Source organism: Rhinopithecus bieti, unplaced genomic scaffold (assembly GCF_001698545.2).
Source record: "Rhinopithecus bieti isolate Rb0 unplaced genomic scaffold, ASM169854v2 scaffold_11787, whole genome shotgun sequence".
Taxonomy (NCBI): Eukaryota; Metazoa; Chordata; class Mammalia; order Primates; family Cercopithecidae; genus Rhinopithecus; species Rhinopithecus bieti.
The window spans coordinates 92,655-107,046 of NW_016806926.1; the positions used below are offsets into that span (position 1 = coordinate 92,655).

Sequence of the window (14,392 nt, forward strand, 5' to 3'; positions counted from 1 at the left end):
TTTTTTTCGTTTTTTCCTTTTTTTTTTTCTTTTTTTTGTGAGATGGAGTCTCGCTCTGTCACCCAGGCTGGAGTGCATTGGTGCCATCTCAGCTCACTGCAACCTCTGCCTCCTGGGTTCAAGCGATTCTCCTGCCTCAGCCTCCCGAGTAGCTGGGATTACAGGCACCCACCATCATGGCTGGCTAATTTTTGTATTTTTTTAGTGGAGACGGGGTTTCACCATGTTGGCCAGGCTGGTTTCGAACTCCTGACCTCAGATGATCCGCCCATCTCAGCCTCCAAAGTGCTGGATTACAGGTGTGAGCGACTGTGCCCGGCCAAGATCATCTTTCTAAAGTCAGAATATGTATACATTTAAGACATTTTATGTCTTAAATTTTGGAGACTTCTTTATACTTTAAGAATAACTTACAATTTAAGTTATAAAATGAAATAATAATGTATTTCTGTATTACTCCTTAGGTTATTTGACAGCTAATCCTAGATTTGGATCATTGCCCAAAGTTGCACGTAAGTCACAGAAATAAAAAAGCAAACCAAGTGTGGTGGCTCACATCTGTAATCCCAGGAATTTGGGACGCTGAGGCGGGTGGATTGCTTGAGTCCAGGAGTTCCAGACTAGCCTGGGCAACATGGTGAAACCTTGTATCTGTTTTAAAAAATAATAATAAGTAAAATTTTGAAAAAAGAAAAGACATTACTAGCAACTGGAGATATGAATGTCCAGCTTAACTAAACTGCCTATATTGACTTTTTTAAAAATCAGCCTCTATTTTCTGCTACTCTGCATTTCTTAGTTCACTCAACACTTTCTGATATACAGCTTAGCAGTAGGGACTTCTTCTTAGACCATCCTTAAAGCATGGACTAAGAAGGACTGGAAGGATGTATAATGAGATTATCAGTAGCAGAGCCTCTGAATGATAGATATTTTATGGATTTTTATTTTCTTTTGCCCTGGCCAGTCTTTTCAAAATGTTTTTTACAATGAATATAAAAAATGAGTAATAATTTTAAGAATCAGGGGATTTCTAATAATAGAGTAACCACAAACTTGGGGTTTCATCTTCCTTCACCTAGTATCAGCAGATGTTTTATGTGAAAAGGGACACATTTTAGTTGATAGTCTGAAACCGCATTCATTCCTAGCAGGAGAAACAGATTTGAGATCTCTTCCATAGGAGGGTCCCTCTCCCTCGTAGACAAGATGGACTGAAACTCTCCACTACTCCAAGGCCATAAGGAAGATTAGGGGCATTTCTACCCAGTGATTTGGAAGCTGCCTATAGCCACAACCCAGCCACCTTCCCCTGCCCCCGTGGCTTCAACCATTTGCTTGACAGGTGGGCCCTCTCTGGCCGTCTGTCTCCAGGACAGCACTGTGGCTTGCTCTGTCCTGCCCCTTCCACCACCAGTTCAAAGTTGAGATGGGGAAGTCTCCAGTTCCCAATCCTGTTCTTTTTTAATAGAGACTTCCTTCTCAGAGTCTTCATCCATTGATTTAGCATGGTCCTTTTAATTTTAAAATTACCAGCGTTAATTTTTAAAGCTCTGGAAGATAACTAATGGAGAAGATTCTCAACTTTTAAATGATCTCTCCCAACCTGCTTTTACAGTTGCTGGTCTCTTGGGATTTGGCCTTGGAAAGGTATCATACATAGGAGTGTGCCAGAGTAAATTCTATTTTTTTGAAGATCAGCTTCGTGGGGCTGGTTTTGGTCCACAGCATAACAGGTTTGTAATCTGTTTGGTTGAGGGATTGTAATGTAATTATAAGAAATTAAATGAAAGATTATTCATTATTTATAATATTAAACACTTTTTAAAATTCACATGTTAAAGAAGTTTTAACCCTCAAGTTTAGCATTAACTTTGTTACTACACTTACCAATTTCATTTGTTTGATAAATATTTAATGGGAACCTACTGTGTTCAAACATTGTGCAAGTTTCTAAAGAATTCCTCAATGAGCAGTTATGGCTTCCACCATCACAGAGGTACACAAAACTTTAACAGATTTCTTTACTGCAGGACTTCTCAGAGCTTTTTCTATGTTAATACTGTATATATCATGATTCTCTATAGGGGAAATAGGCAGTATGACTTTGGAGTTAATGGCATCACCTCTGCTGTTATAGTACTTGGGTTGAAAACCAGTTCTACCGCTTAACTAAGTTGTGTGACCCTGCAAGTTTCTTAAGCTCTCTGATCTTCAATTTCCATATCTGTATAAAATAGTGATCAGGATAGTTTTTATGAGATGTAAAGAATATAAATGATTATTCATGACACTCAGTAAGTGCTCAGTAAACATTAGCTATTTTTACTATAGTAGTTACAAGATTAGTGTTGGGGACACATTTCTCTAAAGACCCCTCACTAGTCACAGTGGGTTCTATCTGAGAAGCAGCACAATATGATGAAAACAAACTGGACTAGAAGTCAAAACACTCAAGTTCTTTTTCTAACTATGTGACTTTGGAAAGCCATGTTCCCTAGTCCTGTAGGGGCCCTTCAATACTGTCTCTTTCTGATGAGCTGCATGAGACCCAAAGAGCTGCAGAGACCTTCTGAAGGTGACATCATTAGCAGTGGGTAGAAAAGGGTCTCTCACCTCAGATCATCTGTTTTCCAAACCCTTACTCCTCCCATTGCAGAAGCAAGGCCACCAGAGAATCATTAATTCCATTTTTACAGACAACACTAACTTCAGTACATCCTTGCTAAGTTGTGTTTTAGAGTCAGCTTGCTGAGGAGGAACTGACCACATGATTCTGGTCTGTGTAGGAAAAGAAAGAAAAAGTATCACAAGTAAAGGAGAGAATTTTGTTGACTGCTTCCTCTTCCTCTTCAATTTCAGGAGTGTCTTTTACAATTAACCAACTTTGGATTTCAGAATAATTATGAACACAAGACTGAAATCTACATTTTTCAGACAATGTCCATTGTGAAAGGAGGTGACTGAAGTAACTAGTTTCCAGGGCTCCTTTAAGCTCTGCATTCTATGGTTTCATTTTGCCTTCCCACTGCCAGCCACAGCAGCCCCACTCTGGGCTTGCATTCATAGCTGATAACCAATTGCTATGCCCTATGTGAAGGGCCATTACCAGCAAATCTGAGAGGCAGTAATTCACAGAGCTATTTGATTTCTTAATTAAGGGAAAGTAGAGTGGGGCACTTAACTAAGTTGAGGTGGAGGGGAGGGTTAAGGAATAGGCATTAAGGACTTCTTGGAGTAGGTGATGATGCTTGACTTGAATCTTAATAGATTCAAGTAGTAGTAGCTACAGCAGAAGCTATGACAAGAGGAGATATAGCAGGAGCTATGGCTATAGTAGGAGCTATAGCAGGGTTGAAGAAGGGGATTCCGGGCCAGGAATAGTATGTAGAGAAGAGAAATTTTCATTTTTAAAGGGAACCATAAATACATCCTATGGCTGGAGCATAAAGAGCTATTGGGAAAGGCAGAGAACAAGCTGGAAGTCCAGGCAGGTAGAGGTCAGCTCCTGAAGGAATTTATGCCATGCTAAGGATTTTCACTTCATTCTCAAAGCAATGGGGGGAAATAAGTGAGAGAAAGGGGTTCCTCATCCATCTCTTCAGGGTTTTACAATAGCATTTTCTGGCCTTGCTACCTTCGAAGTAATCCTTCCCATCCAGGCCAGATTGAATGAGTTTTCTATCATTCAAAACACATCCTATCACTGTCCTGCATAAAGTTATCCCGTTGCCAACTCCTCATAGTAGTAAATGTTTGTTGAATTTGTAAGATTATAAAACTTTAATGCAAGAAGGGACTCGACATCTATTCCATATTCAAATGTGAATATTATTCTAGAATGAAGCTGTGCATTTTCCTCGGTATCCTAAGGAAACTGGGACAAGTTCAGCAAACTATAAGCCAGAAATTCTGGAAGTATCATTTTTCTAATTTAAAAAATTATTTGTATATATATGTATGTGTACATGTGTGTCCAAACCTAACTCCATAGGCATATAGTTTAATCCTGGATCAACGCACTGTGTGTTTATAATTTTTATGCTATTGTTAGAAATTACTTGAATTCAAAAAGAATCAAGATGTTCAAACCCTGCCTGACCCTGACCACAAATACAACCATCTGTTTCAACATAAAGCTCATTATTGGCTTTTTGAGGGGTGAAATATTGGGGGCCATAAACCAAGCAACAACTCCTATTATTTCTGAAAAAACAAGGCTAGTAAACTTTAGCATAGACTATATATCTAATATTGTTTTAAAGGCAGGTGCAGTGGTTCATGCCTGTAGTCTCAGCTACTCAAGAGGGGTGGGAGGATCCCTTGAGCCCTCGAGACCAACCTGGGCAACATAGATAGACTATTCCCCCATCTCGATTTTAAAAAAATAGGTTAAAATAATAAGAATAATAATATTATGTAAAGACTAGAGCTTCCAGTGTCAAAGTACAAACCACTGTCTATTTTTGCTTCTCTTCTAGGCACTGCCTGCTTACCTGTGAGGAATGCAAAATAAAGCATGGATTAAGTGAGAAGGGAGACTCTCAGCCTTCAGCTTCCTAAACTCTGTGTCTGTGACTTTTGAAGTTTTTTAAACCTCTGAATTTGTAAACATTTAAAATTTCAAGTGTACTTTAAAATAAAATACTTCTAATGGAACAAAAATATCGTGTCTGTCACTCACTGAAATGTATTCCATGGAAGGCTCTGAAGTGAACTAAGCATTACATGTTTTTCTACTCTTTAAGAACATGTTGCAGGGTCTTGCTCTGTCACCCAGACTGGAGTGCAGTGGCATGATCATAGCTCACTGCAGCCTCGACCTCCCAGGTTCAAGCCACCCTCCCACCTCAGCCTCCCAAGTAACTGGGACTACAGGTGTGTGCCACCATGCCCGCTATTTTTGTAGTTTTTGTAGAGATGGGGTTTTGCCATGTTTCCCAGACTGGAATTGAACTCCTGAGCTCAAGCAACTCACCTACCTCTGCCTCCCAAAGTGCTGGAATTACAGGTGTGAACCACCATGCCTGGCCTCATTGTCTTTAGGTTATCTGCTTAGCTAATGGGCACATGCTTGCGGGCAGCCCTCAAGAATGGGGTTCTTGGCCGGGCGCGGTGGCTCAAGCCTGTAATCCCAGCCCTTTGGGAGGCCGAGACGGGCGGATCACGAGGTCAGGAGATCGAGACCATCCTGGCTAACACTGTGAAACCCCATCTCTACTAAAAAATAGAAAAAAACTAGCCGGGCGAGGTGGCGGGCGCCTGTAGTCCCAGCTACTCAGAGGCTGAGGCAGGAGAATGGCGGTAAACCCGGGAGGCAGAGCTTGCAGTGAGCTGAGATCCGGCCACTGCACTCCAGCCTGGGCGACAGAGCAAGACTCCGTCTCAAAAAAAAAAAAGAATGGGGTTCTTTTATATACTACTAGTTGCCTGAAACAAGAAACACAGCTTCCCAAACTGTCTCTCATTTCGCCCAAGGAACAGCTTATTTATGGGAGGAATCACTGGAATAATTAATACATGGAATGATAAATTTAGAATTCTAGGGAGTTCAGAGGTAGCCAGTGCAACTCCAGGAGTTGGACTCCTATTCTCCTGTCAGATTTGTTGCATGAAAACAACAACAAAATCCATCAGGGTGCGGTGGCTCACACCTGTAATCCTAACACTTTGGGAGGCAAGGCAGGCAGATCACTAGAGGAGTCTGAGACCAGCCTGGCCAACATAGTAAAACACTGTCTCTACTAAAAATACAAAAAATCAGTTGGGCGTGGTGGCTCATGCCTGTAATCCCAGCTACTGGGGAGGCTGAGGCACGAGAATCTCTTGAATTGGAGAAGCAGAGGTTGCAGTGAGCCAAGATAGCGCCACTGCACTCCACTCTGGGCAACAGAGTGAGACTGTCTAAAAAAAAAAAAAAAAAATAGGAAAAAAAAGAAATCCTTCCATGTGGGAACCTTTTGTTTTAGGTATGACAGGTTGTCTGAGCCCTACAGAAACACTACTCTTGCATCTTTGCAACTTCTCAGAAGAATACTTTATACATGTGTCACCATTTATATCAATATATAGGCAAGGTGCAGTGGCTCACGCCTGTAACCCCAGCACTTTGGGAGACCAAGGTGGGTGGATCACTTGAGGTCAGGAGTTTGAGAGCAGCCTGGCCAACATGATGAAACCCCACCTCTATTAAAAATACAAAAATTAGCTGGGTGTGGTGGCACATGCCTGTAGTCCCAGGTACTCAGGAGGCTAAGGCAGGAGAATTGCTTGAACCCGGGAGGCAGAAGTTGCAGTGAGCAGAAATAGTGCCACTGCACTCCAGCCTGGGTGATAGAGCAAGATTCTATCTCAAAATAAATAAATAAATATATATATATATATACACACACACACACTTATATACATAAGGGGTGTGTGTACATACACGTTTGGGATATATATAAGGGGTGTGTGTATGTACACATTTGGGTTTTACTTAATACATCTTGAACATGTATTTTGGAAGTTAAATGAGAAACTTTATTAAAAGTTAATCGTTTACATGAAATATTTTATTTTAAACCTCAAATTATACAGAAGTTCTAATTTTTACATGAACATTAAGTGTAAGCCTCTTTTTATATTACATATCCTATTTTTTTTCAGTCCATAAAGTTTTATTTCTGTAAATTGGAATGCAAAGCCAATATCCTAGCATCTTAAATGCAAGTTTAACTCTTGGCTCTGATAACTAGCAGTTGGTGACTCTTTGTTATCTCAGCTACTGGCAAAAATTCAGAATTGGGCACATTTATTTCCTACTTGCCAGAAAATGATTTCCCAGGGATCAGAATGTTTCACGTTGCTTAGCACAGCAAGTCTATGTAAAAAATCTATTCCAAGGTACTCAGGAAAGATACATGTATTTTATTTATTTTTATTTATTTATTTATTTATTTATTTATTTATTTTTGAGACAGAGTCTTGCTCTGTCGCCCAGGCTGGAGTGCAGTGGTGCAATCTCGGCCCACTGCAAGCTCTGCCTCCCGGGTTCATACCATTCTCCTACCTCAGCCTCCCAAGTAGCTGGGACTATAGACACCTGCCACCAAGCCTGGCTAATTTTTTGTATTCATAGTAGAGATGGGGTTTCATCGTATTAGCCAGGATAGTCTCGATCTCCTGACCTCGTGATCCACCCGCCTCAGCCTCCCAAAGTGCTAGGAATACAGGGGTGAGCCACTGCGCCCAGCTGATACATTTATTATTGTTGAAAGGAGCATTGTTTTTACTGCTGACATCTTCGTACTTCTTCTCAATCAAATTGGGTTTATTGCTTGGGCTTTCTACTTTTCTTACATACAGAAGTTATTCATTGAAGCAGTTTATCATGGCGATCTATCTTACAGTGAAAGAAAATCAATAAGGAAAAAACCGGAAGTTCATCCAAGAGGCTTTGATTATTCTGCTGCCTATTTTTGGGGGGGGGTTTGTTTTGTTTTGTTTTGCTTTGCTAGGGGGGACAGAATCTCACTCTGTCACCCAGGCTGCAGTTCAGTGGCACAATCTCGACTCACTGCAACCTCTGCCTCCCAGGTTCAAGTGATTCTCCTGCCTCAGCCTCCTCAGTAGCTGAGATTACAAGCACGCACCACCACGGCCAGCTAAATTTTTGGCATTTTTAGTGGAGACAAGGTTTCACCATGTTGGCCAGGCTGGTCTCCAACTCCTGACCTCAAGTGATCCACCCACCTTGGCCGCCCAAAGTGCTAGGATTACAGGCACCAGGCACCGCCCAGCTGCCTATGTATTGTGCATATTGGAAAGCTAGTACCTGGTGGAGAATGTCTGTTTCTTGTGTTAAAGGAACAGCACCTGCCTTTTGGCATTTCACCATTACCAACACTCACCACAATGCTGGTCACAAGCTTATGAAAGCAGTATCTTCATGATAAAAAACCAAAACAAAAAAGCCTTGGAAAAGAACAGCAAGATAAAATTGTAGATAAACTCACGTGAAAGAAAGAATGATGAGACTACACGGTAGTAAAAGTTGGATGTCTAACCAATTTTATTGGCAAGCTTTCCCTAGGATGATATGGACTGACATTCTACAGTGAAGAAAATGCAAACCATCCCCTTATTTTGAATTTGATTAATGGAATTTAAAAGGTAACATTACTTTGTCCATGGATGCACCTATAAGAAGAGACAAACTTGATATCTGAAATCAGCAAACCTTGTCTAATACATTTGTAGTTCCTCTAGATAACATAATAAAATGTTTTCAACAGAGGGTAATGACACTAATGAAAATAAGATTCAACCAGAAAACACCAAAATCCTCCATGCACCCCTGTGGCACTCCAGTGACACCTAGAAATGTGTTTCTTTCTTGGCTTACATACAAGTGGATGACTAGAAAGGATGCTTTCAAGATATTTTTAGTTTCAAAGGCATTAACCAAACATCCCACCATTAGCTATAGTGATCATTTGTTCTAAATTTTGCCTCAGTTTGTGTGATCCTGGAGTTCAAAAGTTATTACTATAAACTGTATTCTAATGAAATGTATGTTTTATAATTTAAAAAATAGTGGAATAATCATTTTGTGTTTGTTTCTCTTATCAAAATAGATCAGCGTTTCCAGAAAGATTTGTATGTTATAGATATTATACTATATATTATTACATGTATAAATAATATATGTAGCATATAATATACTATATATAATGCTTATTATATATTTTAAAATTCTCATTTAAACAAAGATATTCTCTTCCTTTGCTGTCGAATAGTTCATCTAGTTTAACATTATGAAAGTAATAAAATATATTGAGTGATTTGATTAAGTAACAGTAATAAAATGTATCTTGAATGATTTAAGTAATGAAATGTAATGTAAATGTTGTGTAGGCAATTTTCTTGATATTCAAACAATGCAACCTGTTAATTGACAGAAAACCTCTCCATTTTGGAACTCTGCTCCCAAATTTCAACTATAAAATTCAGTTTTGTTAGACACTTGGAGTTGGCAGAGATTTCAGTGATTAACTCAGAGGCTGCAAAGAACAGGACCAGATGGACAATGTAATTGAGTGAAGCTGAGCTAGTGCATATTAAACAAAGGTGTATTCTTCACTTCCATACACAAAAATAGATAAGCCCACTGTTGCCAAATCTTCCACTTGTTCAATATTCAATGCAAGCAAATGCAGGTTTTTATGTGAAACCTCCCATTTTTAAAATATTCACATTATTTCAAATATTTAAATATTGAGCACTCATTCTGTACTAGGAACTGTCCTAAGTCCTAGGAATATAGCAGTGAATACAACCAACAAAATCTCAACCTCCTGGAACTTATATTCTCATCACCAGGTCGTGGCTTGGGATCCAATCCAACCCCAACCCCGACCCCCACAATCGGCAGCACTCACTGTGGTAGTCTCCTCTGTATTGTCCCAGGAGGTGAGATTTCAGGACCCACATATGTAATTCCAAGGGAAGGTCACCTACTGCTCGACAATGCAACCCAGTACACTGCCTAGCTGTTCAATTCTTCAGAAAGTCTTACGGAGAGCCCAAGTTTGCTTCCTTCCTGTTCTAAAATGGAAATTCCTCCAAGATAGGAAGTGTACTCATTTTTTCTTATCTCTGAATCCTCAAGCAGCATACTTGCAGAGATGGGCATTTCATAAATGCTTGTCAACTTAAACCTGTAATTTGCCTATGGCTACAAAACACAATTCTCATTCCTCTTTTACAAAATAGCATTGAAATACTGGAAAGCATGCTTCCTGGAATTTGGCTAAAGGGCCCTAGTTTTATTCACCATTGGAGTGGGTTTCCAGCCCTGTCACAACCTGGTCTTGGGAGAGTTTTTGGTCTGTGGTGTCCTCATACACAAAAACTCCAAAAATGGATTGACCAGTTCAGAAAAGGGCAGGATTATTAAAATTTTTCTTTAGGCACCAGAACTGTTAGCAAAAGAGGCTCTGCATCAGGCCCTGTGCTTCAAATCTGGGCTTCACCACTTACTACCTACTTGACTTTGGGTTGTTATTTATCTGCTCCAGGACTCAGTTTCCTCATCTGTAAAATGGAAATAATATTAGACTTACCTGATAGGTTTCTCATGAGAATTAAATGTGCTGATACTTACAAATTACTTAGAATAGTGCCTGGCTCAGAGTAACCACTCAATGGATGTTAGTTATTATACTACTACTATTAATGAAATTTAAGAATATGTAATTAGATTGCATAGTAGATTGTTACTGGCCCTAATTATTAATACTTATCTCTCCTATACCCATGCCTTTTGCCATTCAATTTTGCATTACTTTTCTACTATGAACAGGGGCATACTTACCTATCTTCTTGACCTTCAGCTTGTGGATATGACTTTAGGCAAAATACAGGCCCAAAATGAAGGTGTGCTGAAGTTCCAAACTTAGGCTTAAAGAGACCTTTTCTGTTTCCATTTCTGTCTCCATCATGGCCATAAGAAAAACATGCCCAATACTAGATACAAAAGCAATAGCCTGAATGATGATCCATCACCTGTTGCCTAAGGTCTAATACCTGTAATAAATCCCTTACTCTATATCATTGATAGCAGTTCTGCTTTTCTATAAAACCTTAATTCAAAAATTTGGTAGGAGGGCAGAGCAAGATGGCAGAATAGAAGGCTCCACTGATCATCCTCTCATCACAGGAACACCAAATGTAATAACTATCTATACAAAAAAGCACCTTCATAAGAACTAAAAATCAAGTGAGCACTCATAATACCTCATTTTAACTTCATATCTCTGAAAGAGGCACTGAAGAAGGATGAAAGATTAGTCTTGAATTGCCAATGCCACCCTACTCCTATACCCCTGAACCACCTGCGTGGCAAAGAGAGAGAATCTGTGTGCTTGGGCGAGGGAGAGCACAATTGTGAGACTTTGTATTAAACTCAGAGCTGTTCTGTCACAGTGGGAATTGGCTGAACTCAGCTGATACCTGCCCACGGAGGTAGCATTTAGACTATCCCTAGCCAGAAGGGAATCATCCATCCCCGCAGAGTTCCAGCAAGCCTTCCCACCATGGGCTGAAGTGCTCTGAAACCGTAAGTAAACTTGAAAGACAGCATAGGCCACAAGGACTGCAACTCCAAGGCAAGTCTTAGTGCTAGGCTGTGTTTGGAGCCAGCAGTTGTCAGGGGAGTGCAACTACTGAGATACCAACAGAGCAGCTAAAAGAGTGCTTACGTTACCTCTCCCCAGTCCCAGGCAGCACAGCTAGTGGCTCCAAAAGAGACACCTTTCTTCTGCTTGAGGAGAGGAGAGGCAGGAGTAAAGAGGACTTTTGTCTTGCATCTTGGATATCAGCTCAGCCACAGTAGAATAGAGCACCACTCAGAGTCAGGAGGCCCCCATTCCAACACCTAGTTCCTAGCCTACATTTCTAGACACACCCTGGGACACGCAAGAACCCACTGCCTTGAAGGGAAGGACCCAGTCCTGGCAGGATCCATCACTTGCTGACTAAAAAGCCCTTGGGCCCTGAATAACCAGCAGTGATACCCAGATATTACGTCATGGGACTTTGGTGAGACTCTGAGACATGTTGGCTTCAGGTGATACTCAGCATATTCTCAGCCAGAATGGTTACAGTAAGAGACTCCTTCTGCGTGAGGAAAGCAGAAGGAAAAGTAATGGGGACTTTGTCTTGCATGTTAGGTACTAGTTCGGCCACAGTGGAAAAGAGTACCCAGCAGGCTCTTGGGATCCCCAATTCCAGGACTTGGCTCTTGGACAAAATTTCTGGACCTTTCCTGGGCCATAGGGGAGCCCACTGCCCTGAAGAGTGACTCCCAGGCCAGGCAGCATTCACCACAAGCTGAATGAGAACCATTGGTGGTAGTCTAGCAGTATCTTTTGTGTGCACGTGGTGGTGGTGGCCATGAGGTGAGGGTCCTCTGCCTGTGGAAATGGGAGGGAAAAGTGGAAAGGACTCTGTCTCATGGTTTGAGGGCCAGCTCAGCTGCAGTAGAACACAGGTAGACTTTTCATTTTTAACTGCAGTCCCTGGTTCCTGGACAGCATCTCTGGACCTGCCTAGGTCCTTGGGGGTTTGCCACCCTGAAGGGAAGGATATACATCTGGCTGGCTTCACCATCTGCATGATTGTAGAGTCCTAATGCCTTGAGCAAACATAGGCAATAGCCAAGTAGTGACTATAACAAGCCTTGGATTACACCTAGGGCTGTGCTGGCTTTAGGTATAACCCACAGACTCAGTGGTGGTGGCCACAGGAGTGCTTATATCATCTCATCCCCAGCCCCAGGGGGTTCAGCACAGATAGAGAGACTCCGTTTGGGATAAGGTAAGGGAAAGGAACAAGAGTATCTACATGGTAATCCAGAGAATTCTTCAGGATCTTATCTAAGACCACCAAAGCAATACCTTTATGAGTCTGCAAGAACCATAGCATAACTGGGCTTGGGGTGTCCTCTAATGCAGATACGATTTAGATCACAACACCCAAGTCCTTTTGAATACCAAGAAAGCCTTTCCAAGAAGAACAGGTACAAACAAACCCAGACTGCAAAGACTACAATAAATACATAACTCATCAACACCCAGAGACCAGTGAATATCCACAAGCATCAACACCATCTAAATGAACTAAATAAGGCACCAACGACCAATGCTGGAGAAACAGAGATATGTGATCTTTCACAGAGAGAATACAAAACAGCTGATTTGAGGAAACACAATGAAATTCAAGATAACCCAGAGAAGGAATTCAGAATTCTATCAGATAAATTTAACAAAGAGATAAAAATAATTTGAAAGAATCAAGCAGAAATTCTGGCAGTGAAAAATGCAAATTTTGACATACTAAAGAACATGGCAGAGTCTCTTGATACCAGAAATAATCAAGCAGAAGAATTAGTAAGCATGAAGACAGCTTATTTGAAAACATATAGTGAATGGAGACAAGAAAAAAGAATTAAAAAAAAATGAAACATGCCTACAAGATCTAGAAAACAGCCTCAAAAGGGCAAATCTACGAGGTATTGCTCTTAAAGAGGAGGTAGAGAAAAAGATAGAGATAGAAACTTTATTTGAAGACGTAATAACAGAGAATTTCCCAAACCTAAAGAAAGAGATCAATATCCAAGTACAAGGAGGCTATAGAACAACAAGCAGATTTAACCCAAAGAAGATTATCTGAAGGCATTTAATAATCAAACTTTCAAAGGTCAAGGATAAAGGATCCTAAAAGCAGCAAGAGAAAAGAAACAAATAACATACAATGAAGCTCCAACACGTCTAGAAGCAGACTTTTCAGTGTAAAACATACAGGCCAGGAGACAGTGGCATGACATATTTAAAGAGCTGAAGGAAAAATATTTTACCCTAGATTAGTATGTCTGGTGAGAATATCCTTCAGACATGAAAAATAAATAAACACTTTCCCCAACAAACAAAAGCTGAGGTATTTCATCAAAACTAGACCTGCCCTACAAGAAATCTTAGAGGTAGTACTTCAATCAGAAAGAAAAGGATGTTAATGAGCAATAAGAAATCATCTGGGGGGGGTTAGCCCAAGATGGTCAAATAGGAACAGCTTCAGCCTCCAGCTCCCAGCGTGAGCGACACAGAAGATGGGTGATTTCTGCATTTTAAACTGAGGTACCAGGTTCATCTCACTGGGGCATGTCAGACAGTTGGCGCTAGTCCGCAGGTGCAGCCCGACCAGCGAGAGCGGAAGCAGGGTGAGGCATCGCCTCACCTGGGAAGTGCAAGGGGGAAGGGAATTCCTTTTCCTAGCCAAAGGATATTGAGACACACAACACCTGGAAAATCGGGTAACTCCCACCCTAATACTGAGCTTTACCAAGGGTCTTAGCAAATGGCACAACAGGAGATTATATCCCAGAAAGTTAACAAGGATATCCAGGAACTGAACTCAACTCTGCACCAAGCAGACCTAATAGACATCTACAGAACTCTCCATGACAAATCAACAGAATATACATTCTTCTCAGCACCACATCGCACTTATTCCAAAATTGACCACATAGGTGGAAGTAAAGCACTCCTCAGCAAATGTAAAAGAACAGAAATTATAACAAACTGGCTCTCAGACCACAGTGCAATCAAACTAGAACTCAGGACTAAGAAACTCAATCAAAACCGCTCAACTACATGGAAACTGAACAACCTGCTCCTGAATGACTACTGGATACATAACAAAATGAAGGCAGAAATGAAGATGTTCTTTGAAACCAATGAGAACAAAGATACAACATACCAGAATCTCTGGGACACATTTAAAGCAGTGTGTAGAGGGAAATTTATAGCACTAAATGCCCACAAGAGAAAGCAGGAAAGATCTAAAATGGATA

General features: G+C 40.8%; 1 protein-coding gene across 4 annotated transcripts in view; it reads left to right on the top strand.

Moving 5' to 3' along the window:
• OCIAD2 (OCIA domain containing 2) overlaps nucleotides 1-4,665 on the top strand; it is a 21,770-nt gene extending 17,105 nt beyond the window's left edge. For 2 of the 4 annotated variants that reach the window (XM_017878682.1, XM_017878680.1), the window contains 3 exons: nucleotides 465-512; nucleotides 1,619-1,736; nucleotides 4,482-4,665. In XM_017878682.1, coding sequence (XP_017734171.1) covers nucleotides 465-512; nucleotides 1,619-1,736; nucleotides 4,482-4,563 — 248 coding nt within the window. In that variant the 3' untranslated portion in view covers nucleotides 4,564-4,665. The remainder of the gene's footprint in view (nucleotides 1-464; nucleotides 513-1,618; nucleotides 1,737-4,481) is intronic. The other 2 variants (XM_017878681.1, XM_017878683.1) reach the window with 2 other exon arrangements.
• Nucleotides 4,666-14,392: the final 9,727 nt, after the last annotated feature.